General features: G+C 39.9%; 1 protein-coding gene across 2 annotated transcripts in view; it reads right to left on the bottom strand.

Annotated features, from left to right (window-relative positions):
- The window catches only part of LOC148853257 (retinal-binding protein), a 139278-nt gene that overhangs the window by 16449 nt on the left and 110779 nt on the right, over positions 1-12050 (bottom strand). For both annotated transcript variants that reach the window (XM_088945250.1, XM_088945249.1), the window contains one exon: positions 9208-9282. In XM_088945250.1, the coding sequence (XP_088801376.1) occupies positions 9208-9282 (75 nt within the window). The remainder of the gene's footprint in view (positions 1-9207; positions 9283-12050) is intronic.

Here is a 12050-nt window from a genome sequence, read left to right on the forward strand (position 1 = left end):
TTATGGGCTGAGAGGTTAAGTGTAAGACCATTGAGGATAATACCTGATGGGCTAATCTTGCATTTGCCCATAGTCCCTGGGTGTTACAAGGTGGCTTGGCCCAGGGACCACTTAGGGCAAGCGTTGGGCCCATAGAGACCATGAGATGGTTTTCAGGGGGTGCACTGTCCATAACAGTGTATTCGGCCAGGCCTTGTAACAAAGGCTGAGCCAAACCCATGTGGTTGATGTGTAGATCAATGTTTGGGTCCCACGCCATACAAGGAAGCCCAACTGGGCAGCAGTTTGGAAGACTAAGTGAATACATAACCTTAAATGGGCCTTAAGCCCATTCGAACTAGGTTAATTTGATTAGTCACTTAAAGGGGCGAATTCCGAGATGGATCAGCTGATAGGATTGGGCCCATACCCTATCCACTTAGAGAGTCCAAGATCTAAAGAAGATTTAGATCTGGAAACCTCCTAATTAGATCAGGAGATGGCTGATCTGATCTGCAGATAAGATAAGGGTTATCCCTTATCACTTAAAGGGACTTTTTATCCAAACATGATTTGGATTAGCAACTCCTAATGGGATTAGGAGCTGATCCCTTTAAGATTATAAAAGGAGGAGGGGGCGGCAGCCTTTAGACATGCAACCAACACACTGTTGTTTTCAGAGCTGAGATCACAAGAAGAGAGAATTCTGCACCCTGCGAATACTCTCCTGCCGCATCCTTCCTGCAACCGCCGCCTCCAGCAGTTCGATCTCTAGTTCTTGGGAGAAATGAAGATTTGATCTTGACACCAATCTTTTGGAGAAAAGATTGGTTGAAGTTGTATTCACAGGCCATCCAGTTGATTCTTGCGAAGGGTCAAGTTCTTTTGGAAGAACATTGTTGATTCTGCTCCACCCTGCACTGTGCCATCTTCAGTGGGAGCAGATTTTTGATCCTACTTTGGGCATGAACACCTCCATTGGGAGATAATGCCTCTCCGTATCAGGTATTATCCCTCCCTACTCCTTTTGGTTCAGATCTGGTTCAGTTTATGGTTCAAGAATGACCCTTGAAAATATGATTTTCTAAATAGGGAATGCGATTCCCAGTTGAAGGGAGAGAAAAATTTTTGAAAATCATCCCCTTATTCCGCAATCTTTGAGCATCCATGTGATGGATATCCTATCCCTTCAGTAATGGGCTGTACACTTCTGTTTTCCTTTTATGAGGGCAATAGGAAGGTCTAGGTCTAGGAAGGTATCAATGGGAACAGAGGAGGGCTGACCTATCATCTCATTAGTGATGGGAGGTGCAAGAGGCTTAATTAAAGGAGTGGAAACAACTTGCTCATGCTTGAGTTGTTGTCTTTGATACCACCTCTAAACAATGGGATGGGAGATAAAAGTAGGAGGGTGAGCTGGAGGAGTAGGAACATGTGAAGGAGAACCAAAAGGAAGAGATGTAAGCAACTCAACCGAGGACTCAATGGGAACAAGAAGAGGAATAGTTGGGGACAATGCAAATAGCTCAACTGAATGCTCTCCCTTGGGAGAAGTTCCAAATAAAGGGATAGACTCTACAAATGTGATATCCCTAGAAATGAAGCGAGTGCCATAAACTGGACCATAGCAACAATATCCCTTCTGTGTGGGGGCATATCCTAGAAAAACACACTTACAAGCCTTAGGTTCAAACTTATGCCTTTGGTGTTTATAGACATGAACATAGCAAGTACACACGAAAACTGAAGAGGAAGAGAGAAAAAGTCCTCATCAAGGAAAAGGAGGCTAAAGGGGGTCTAGAAACCCAGAACCCGAGAGGGCATACAACTTATCAAATATGTAGCAAAAAGAACAACATTCCCCAAAAATTTCACAGGAACATGAGATGCAAGGAGAAGGCTTCTAACAACCTTAACCACATCACTCCCTTTTGTTGTGAAGTGTAGGAACAAGAACTTTGATGAATAACCCAAAAGGTGTCAAGGTAGGATGAAAGATTCTTCCCAAAATATTCCTTAACATTGTCAGAGCAAAATATTTTGATATGAGTATTAAACTTGGTAAGGATAATGAAAATGTTTGTACAACGGTTGGTACTTCATCCTGGGACCACATGAGATAAATCCAAGTAAAGCGTGGAAAATCATCAACAAAAAGAATAGAGTATTTGTAACCCCCCATACCGGGTAAATGATATGACCCCTAACAAGTATATTCCATTTGCCTCATGGCCACTCCCAATTGTCCTTTGGAGTCCAGGTACTGAAAAAATAGTGGGTAGGGAAAAAAGGTTATGTTGCAATTCATAGATTTAGTTAAACTATTGACAGACAAAAGATTGGTGTTAAGTTCAGGAACATGAAGAATAAAGGATAAAGCAAGGGAGTATGAGGCTCTGATGTTCCACTTGCCTGAGATAAGGGTAAGGGACCCATCAACAAGGGTATTTTTTTCATGGCTAAAAAAAGAGTTGATATGAACAAAATAGGTTAGACATGCTGGTCATATGGTTAGAAGCATCAGAATCTATAATCCAAGGGATTTTGTGGTTACTTGACATAGTAGTATTATTTATAGAATCACAAATACTGAGTGAGCAAAGGCGGATGAAAAGGTGTTGCCTGAGGAGTTGGAAGCTGTAACTATAGTCTCCAAAAGATTGATGAGCCTTCTATACCTCTCAAACTCTGCTTTTACGACTGTCGGTTGCTCTATAGATGGTTTCTCTTCACCATCTTTGTTTCCACCATCTGGTATAATAACTACATATGCATTTATCCTTGGTGTGTTTCAGCTTCTTATGGTATTCAAATTTCATTTTACAGCTTCTTACAATATATTTTGGCTTCTTTAGGTCAAATTTCATTTTCATTGGTGCAAATGCATGGAAGTGCAAAACGGTAGAGTGTAAATCCTGGTTTACTTTACTTCAGATTTGACTTTGTTTTATTTGTTTGTGATTATAGGAAGTAAAACGATGTAGTCCCTACATTGTATGAAAGAGAATAGAGGTAGTAGGAGGGTTATTTGTTTGGGAGTGATGTAATAAGCAAGATGATGTGGTTCCCATTTTATATGACAGAAAATTAATGTAGAAGATGGTGCAAATTTTTTGCACTGCCAACGAGTGCAAATGAGACAAAAAGCACAAATTTTATATCAGATAGGTGTCCAGATCATAATCACAAACAAACAGATGCAAAACTGAACTGGGAGCAACATTTGTATTCAGTTCAGATTTGCAGTGCAAACAAACAAAGCCTTAGGCTCAGTTTAGTAAGAGTACAAATACAAATATGTACAGTACAAATACAAGGTTTAGAAACAGCATATACAAGGTTTTGCACTGAACATATTTGTATTTACACTCTTTCCAAATGAACTCTTAATTTCATATTCAGAAGGAAAGTTGTTTCAATCTGCAAAATTTGGGTGGTTATTCCATATAAACAAACACAATTAAAGCAGTCAAGGGATCCCTTTCTCTCTTATTAAACAAGGTACGGTTAGCATGATAAACAAATTCATTTAGCTTCTCAAACTAGGCTCCTGAAGACCTGGTGGAAGATCTGTACATACCTAGGAAAATCTCCATTTAAAAAGGCATTCTTTGCATCAAGCTAATTTAAAAGGGGAAATGAGCAACAAGCTGTCTTCCTTTTGCTACTTTAATATGCAGTTATATGATATATTTACTAAAGGAATGAAAAGATTTAAGTTAGATTCTAATTTAGGCAAGCTGTGTATGCTTTGTATTTTAGCCCAGCTTAAGGGAGAATGTTGAGAAAGTTTTACTCATTTATCTTCAATTTCATTAGAGTAGAAAAGAAAAAAACAATAATAACAGTGAGAAAAATGAGAGAAAGAGATCTTAGTGAGAGGAGAAGAAGAGATGGGGAGAAGCCAATAATGATCTGGCTACCCCACTCAGTACCTTATATACTCTTAAAAAAGATTAATTACAAAGACTAAAATGCTATTAATGGAGCAGCTACTGTTCATAACTAAAAACAACTCAAAAAAAAAAAAAAAACAGAAACTAATGGGCCTTGGGCCCAATTTTATAAAACTAACCAATGATCCATAACACCAACTAATGATTAAAAAAAAGAAAAACATATGAAACTGTTGAATTTCAAAACTCCTCAAGTTGGGAGTAGATGTCACAGTCACACATTCCTAACTTGCATAGATCATATTCAAGCTTATTTCTTTCAACTCCTTTTGTGAGAATATCAGCTAGTTGTAAATCAGATGCAACATATGATAGGCACACTTCTCTAGATGTCACCCTTTCTCTTATGAAATGTCTATCCACCTCTATATGCTTTGTTCTATCATGCTAAACTAGGTTATGAGCAATGTTAATTGCTGCTTGATTATCACAGTAGAACATCATAGGTTCTTCTATATCAACTCCAATCTCTCCTAATAAGGGCCAAACTCAGAGAAGCTCCAAAACACCATGTGCCATAGCTCTGTATTCAGCTTCTACACTTGACCTGGCTACAACTGATTGCTTAAAACTTTTCCATGAAATCAAATTACATCCAACAAGAGTGCACACTCCTGATGTAGATTTCCCATCACTTAGGCACCTTGCTCAATCAGCATTTGTGCAAACTTCTAGCTTCAAATGTTCATGGTCAGCAAACAATGTTCCTTTGCCTGGATGTCCTTTCAAAAAGGCAAGAATCCTGCCAATGGCTTCGTAGTGTTGAACTCGTGGGGCATGCATGTACTAACTCACCACACTAACTGCACAGGAGATATCTGGTGTTGTCATGCACAAAGATAACAACTGATCCACCAATCTTTGATACCTCCTGATGATGCGCAATCTGGTCGCTCCATCATGTCTGGTGACTTGGCTCGAACGGGGTTCCGATCTGGCAGGGCCAAGCTGATGCCTGCATGTTGAAGCTGAAAGCGAGCTGCAAGGAGAGAAGGGTGAGAGTGCCCGGGTAGGTTTTACCCAGGGAGAACACTCCGATGCTTAAGTCAGAAAGGTGGTATTGAAATCTGTTGAGAGTGTGAGAGAGCTAGAGTATATTAGTGCACATACCTTTTTGGTTGGGTTTGGAGTCCTTTTATAGTTTATTTGGGGTTCTAGTGCCTTGGGAAACGTCTCTCAGCCTTTAGCGAAGCTGTTTCCACAATATAAGGCACGTTACCGTGTCAGTTGCTAGATTCACGCGGTGGTTGCAGGTCGCTTGCGGGACTTGTGGCGCACGGTTTGGCGAGCTGCTCCCATGGTCGCGATGGCGGTGCCTTCGAGGGCAAGGCGTGCGAAATGGTTTGGGAGAGCTCGCATTATCGGTTGCTCAAGCTCATCCCAGCTCGGCCGTCTTCCTGATGATCCGTGCGAGGTGGTCCGGGTTAACCCGTCGAGCATGCCTGTAGACTTGGTGCTGTGCTATCGATAGCGTCCAAGTGTCGCTCTTTGTATGGGGGGACCAAAATGCCCCTCATCACCTCCGAACATCCTTCACTAGCTCACCATCTGAATCATTAATTCTATGATTCTAGTCAATGGGTGTATCAATTGGTTTAATCCCAATTTTTTCGGTCTCTTGTAGTAGGTCCAACACATACTTCCTCTAGGAAATGAAGATCCCATGTTTGGACCTTGCCAGCTCAATGCCCAGAAAATACTTCAGCTCCCCAAGATCTTTAATCTCAAACTCCAACTATAAGTTTTTCTTCAATGCATCCATTTCACTCAGGTCGTTTCTTGTGACTATAATGTCATCCACATACACTATCAACTCTAACACCAATGATCCCCTTCTCTTTACAAATGAAGTATGGTCAAACCGGGTTTGAATATATGCAAACACAACCAATGCACTCCTAGACCTGTCAAACCAAGCTTTGAGTGATTGTTTCAAATCATATAAGGATTTCTTCAATCTACATACCTTTCCTTTGGTCACATCACTACAAAAACCAGCTAGAAGGTCCATGTACACCTCCTCCTGCAAATCTCTATTAAGAAAAGCATTCTTCACATCAAGTTGGTAGAGAGGCCGAGAGTAAGTAGCTGCTAGAGATAAGAGGATCCAAAATGAAATCAACTTGGCTATTGATGCAAAAGTCTTCAAGTAGTCTATCCCATAATTCCGAGTGTACCCTTTTGTTACCAACCTTTCCTTGTATCATTTTATGCTTCCATTACCCCCAAATTTCATAGTATAAACCCATCTGCAACCAATTGTCTCCTTCCCATCAGGTAAATTCACAATTTCCCATGTTTGATTTTATCAAAGTTGCCATTTCCTCTTGCACAGGAGTCTTCCACTCGGGTTTGGAGAGAGCTTGACTAACAATCCTAGGTATAGACATAGAGTCAAGAGAAGAAAGGAAGGATCAGTAGGAGAGAGAACCCACTTTAAGAAAGATGATGTGAGATACAATGGGCTGTCCATTTTTTCTTCCCCTTTTGGGGTGCAATAGGAAGGTCTAGGTCATTTGCAATGGTGTTAGGAACAAGGGTGGTAGTATCAACAGGAACTGAAACATCAAATGGAGGAAAAGGCATACCTAGGTCTGTGTCAGTTGAACCTAGAATCTTAATGAACTAATGGGAAGTGGCGTAGGTTCCTCTGTTGTGAAATTAATCTCTCTATGTTGTCGTAGGTGCTGACGTGTAAAAAACTAAGTAATAGGACGTAGTAGAGCAGGCAAAGTAGGTGGAACAAGTTTAGACATTGGAGTAAGCAAAAGAGCTAGAACAGGAAGTGGTGTGGGTTGCTCATTTCCTCCCCTAAAACACTCCCCCTGAGAAAGACTCCTTGAAAAGAAAGGTGTGGACTCAAAGAAAGTGACACCCATGGTGACATACCGACTCCTTGACATTGGATCATAACAACAATATCCCTTTTGATTTCCTACATGCCAGAAAAATACACACGAACACTAGAGGGTACTCGATTAATCAAGAAGACTACTGCAAGAACTGCATCACCCCAAAACTAAACTGGAATTGTAGAGTCCACCATCATACTTCTTGCCACTATTGGAATTGTAGAGACTACCATCATACTTCTTGCCACATCCACAATATGTTTGTTCTTCCTTTTTGCAACACCATTCTATTGTAGAGCCCACCATCATACTTCTTGCCACATCCCCCCTTACTTGTAGTGGAGGCATAATTTGTAGTGGCATATGAACTAACTGTATGTGCAAATGAAGTAGAATAACTAGCTTCACCCACACCTTGCAGTCCACTTACACCTGGCCGTAACTGCAACTGCTGCAAGTGACTCTAAAGAAGCTATAGTAGGTGGTTCAGATAAATCACCAGCCACTGCCATATTAGCATTCCCTTTCTTGGTACAAGGTGTGGGTGAAGCTTCCAATAGGTATCTCTAGTATGCTTAGGTATTAGTCATAGATCAATTCCTTGTCCTCCCTATCATCACTACCACCCTTATCCCTACTAGGCTTAGGTTCCACTATACTGACCATAGTTGACTGCTCAAGGTTTAAAATTCTCATCACCACATTCCTCCTACTTTCTTCTCCAGACACAAAGGCATATGCTCGAGAGAGAGTTATATTATCACAAGAGAGAATGCATTGTTGTGCAATGTCATACTCTGGGTTGAGTCCTGCTAGAAACCTGAACACTATATTCTTCTCTACCAGTTTCTTATATGTGGCCACATCTTACTACTCTCCCAAACCACAACCTCCAAACAGTCTATCTCTACAACTCCATCCCAGATCTCCTTAGCTGTTTTAGCCCATAAAAAGTTCTTGCTTATATGGGGAAACATAGAATTGCACAACCAAGTCAATCACCATGTAATTCTCTTGTACCCAGTGGGTAGTCTCAGGCTTGTTCTCTTCACTGGTGACATGCCCCAATTTTCCCCAAGCACCAATAGCCATTTTTTCTGATTGGGACCACTCCAAGTAGATTGTACCATCCAACTTAACTGTAGTTATGGTTCCTGTCCTAAAAGGGTCACTAAGACCTAATCTACCTAGTTCTATTTCACCTGTAGTCTTGTATTCAACTCCACTACCCTCCATAATTCCCATAATAGCTTAGGAAATCTATTGAAGATTAGGAAAAATAGATTTACCCCCTTTAGAGGCCTCAACCACCCTTTTGGAGCTTAGAAACCTTTCTCCACAAAGATTCCTTTCTCTGTGGGAAAAAAAGGTAGAAAGAGGAGAACAGGTTGCCACTCCCCCGAGAGACCTCAGAAAACTGCAAAATTTGAACTGCCCTCTTTAGAAATCACCAAGAAGTCCAAAAAATCCAAAGTGCCCCTTCCTAGGTCAATATTGAAGAGTCCTATTGCAATTAGGACTCTTCTTCCTCCTGTTCTTCCTTATTTCAATGATCAACCCAAGATCTGACGCAAAGGGTTCTAGATCCACCAAAAAATCCAAGAAATAGGCACTTTTGAAGTCATTGATCAGCTCTTTAATGCACCATGTAGTCGGCTGATCTAGGGCTGCATGATGGAAGACTAAAAAATCCCCAAAAAACTGCTCTGGTACCAAGTAGAAAAGAAAAAAAAAACAATAATCTGATTTTAGAACAATGAGAAAGAAGAGAGAAAGAGAGAGATCTTAGTGAGAAGAGAAGAAGAGATGGGGAGAAGCAAATAATGATCTGGACACCCCACTCATTATCTTATATACTCATAAAAAATATTAATTACAAAGACAAAAATGCCCTTAATGTGTGGCTACTGTTCATAACACAAAAACAGCTTCAAAAAAAAAACAACATAAACTAATGTGTGGCTACTGTTCATAACACAAAAACAGCTCCAAAAAAAAAAAACAACATAACACTAACTAATGATTAAAAACAAGAAAAACATAAGAAACTATTGGATTTCAACAATTAGTCATAGGTGACCGGGGGTGTAACAGTATTTTTAATGTAAAGTTGAATCGATATATAGCATTGCTCATGATTCTTTATCCCAACAAAACTCTTCTCTTGCTCTCTTGTTTCTCTCTTCTTCTCTTTTCTATTATTTTACAAATTATAAATTAAAGTATTCAAGAATTGGTGTCTATCCAAAATTGTTTTTTTGACAATCCACCAAAGAACTCCATAAATCATATAATGTTCAGCTACATTTACACATTTTCAGCTCTATTTAAAACTGATACATCAATATTATTTCAATGTATCAATGTTCATAAATAAAAAACAAGTCATGTAAACCCCTCAGAAGTTCTGGTGACAATACCATGGCCATTTTTCCTTGTCCTAAAGAGAAATCCCAAGCAATATATGAGTTAATGGATTCCACCATCAAAGAGACCTGGCAAAATGTAAGGCAGCCAAGGGAGTTATTGAATACAAGATATCAATAATTTCCAATATGAACACTAGAAACCTAATTTTATAAGCTAGAATAAAACGTTACAATTGAGATTGAGACCAAAGAGGCAAAGAAATTACTTGTTTGGCATCTTGTAAAATAACAACTAAATTACTGAGAGAAGATAATAGCCGTGAAACACAACTATAATAAAAAAGTATAAGATATAGCTTAATTGAGAACAACTAAAGATAAAATGGAAAACGAGAACAGAAAATTGCTTAATAATCATAATCACTAAATCAAATGCTCAGAATACAAAAATGGTGAACCATGACAATGATATTCAAACACATATCTCATGTGCATAGTACAAGTGGATAGAAGATCAATAAAGACAAAATTCACCATCAGTACAGGTATGGCACAATGGAAGTCCAAGATAAGCATAAACATTATGAAAAAAAAATGATAAATACATAAAACATATTGATGCATCTACAATAAGGTATAACAGAAATTATGTGCTTCATGAAAGAATAAAAGGAAAGGTCAAATGAAAAGGAAAGGCATGGTTGACATAGGATATAAAGAGGATCCTATGATAAGTTTAAAGGCTGAAGAGGGAATTGGTAAGTTTAAAGAAGAATTTAAAGTCACAACATTAAATTAATTAATTAATTAAAAAATTACTTAACTGCAGAAAATAAAAAAGACAAAAGACAAAAGAAACAGAACTAGGGTTTACTGTAAAGAAGACTACAGAAAGAAGCACAGTTATTAGAAAAAAGAAAGACAATAAAGTCCAAGACAGCAACCAATCAACCTGGAAAGTGGGCAATATCCAGATGGTTGAAATTCCAGGCTAAACAGGAAAAGATAATTTATAGACAGTTTTAGGGGTTGGTCGGCCCTCCTACTAGAGCACTTTCATAAAGGAAAAAAGATAAACTTCAGTACAACTTAAGGTCCAAGACAACATGTGGACCCCCCCTGGATAGCCATTAGATACTACATCTTCTAAATAGCGAACAATAGTTTTCTAAAATCTAAACTAATGGAAAACCTAGTAAAGAATTAAAGAATTTACAATTAAAAAACCTCTGAAATTTTGGAAATTTCTTAAAACTGCAGAAACACCCTCCTGAGTCCTGATTATAACTTTCACCCCTCTCAAGCTCCTCCACATAATATTTCAAGAATTGGGTCATTTTCCAGACTAGCACAAAAAGAGCAAGTAACAAGATGTAGAAAAAAATTAGTGAAAACCATTTTACAAAATACAGCAATCTATACTAGGAGTGGCAAATGGATGGATTGGGTGCGGGCTGAATGCCAACGCATCCATTAGCAACCCACACCCAATAATGACCCATACTAATCATAAGTTATTAGATTGCAATCCAACCTAACCCACCCACTTTGACCCATTTACCTGAAATTGACAATTCTCTGTATCTCTATATAATGACATATGGTTGGCACTAGATTGGGCCAACCCATAAACCTGAAACAAATTATACTGGTGCCATATCAACCTGTAGACCTGGAAAAGAGACCCAATTTAAAAGAATATATATAAATAACTATTGGGCCTTTTCCTGAAGATACAAAAAAGGTCCAATTAAAAAACCGAATTTCATTATTGGGGCCTTGGCCTAATGCCATGTTGTCACGGGGCTAAACGATGAGGCCCCGTGCGGCGCTCGATGGGGTTGAGAAAGCCTATAAATGCAAGCAACAACACACAAAAGGCAACAAGAAGGCACACAAATTAGACAAAAGGCAACTTGTATTGCTTTAATCTGTGGTAAGCACAAGCACACAGTACAGTGTCGAGGGGATCTCGTGCTTAACCTTTACACGCTTATGAGCTCACTCGACTACCTACCTCCCCTCAAAGAGTACGCTAAGCTTTTGGGGGAGTGACATTAAGAAACATCAAAAAGGTGAAAAAGCATACTACAATATTACAATAGTGCCATTGGCAATCTCCCATACAAAAGTACATGCATAGCCCACCCATGACACACACTTGGACACTGAAGTGGCTGTTATAGGCACGATGGATGGCACTTGATGGCATGGCAGAGAGAACACTTGTTACAGTCTCCCCCACTCAATTCAGTCTTCGTCCTCGAAGACTAGCTTTTACTTGAGGCTCCCGAATTCTATATGGTGGTGTGCATGCCTCCGAAGGCGCCATTGAAACGTCCTTCTAGTTCCACCACTGCATTCTCAACCGTCTCTAGGTTGAGGTGGAGTTCATCAACCCGATCTCAGGTTTCTCCCACTGTCACCTCACAACGTAGGAGGCACATGTCCACGGTAGCTAGTTGGTCGACTGATTTGTCGTGCTTGCTAGCTTTGGTTGTACGGCCCTTTGGGGCTTGTGACTTGGTAGGTTTGTCAAGTGGAGCTTCCTCAGTGTCGTGGGCTTGAGGCCACCCATGTGGTGTGTCATTGGCAATGCCACGGTTGCTCTTCATTGTGTTGATGTAGGGACGAAGACAAGGTCCAGAGTGTGTGTACGAGCTCCTGCTCTGATACCAACTGTCACGGGGCTAAACGATGAGGCCCCGTGCGGCGCTCGATGGGGTCGAGAAAGCCTACAAATGCAAGCAACAACACACAAAAGGCAACAAGAAGGCACACAAATTAGACAAAAGGCAACTTGTATTGCTTTAATCTGTGGTAAGCACAAGCACACAGTACAGTGTCGAGGGGATCTCGTGCTTAACCTTTACACGCTTATGAGCTCACTCGAC

The sequence above is a fragment of the Nelumbo lutea genome, chromosome 5, assembly GCF_056320005.1.
Source record: "Nelumbo lutea isolate HS-2025 chromosome 5, American lotus-T2T, whole genome shotgun sequence".
NCBI classification, from domain to species: domain Eukaryota; kingdom Viridiplantae; phylum Streptophyta; class Magnoliopsida; order Proteales; family Nelumbonaceae; genus Nelumbo; species Nelumbo lutea.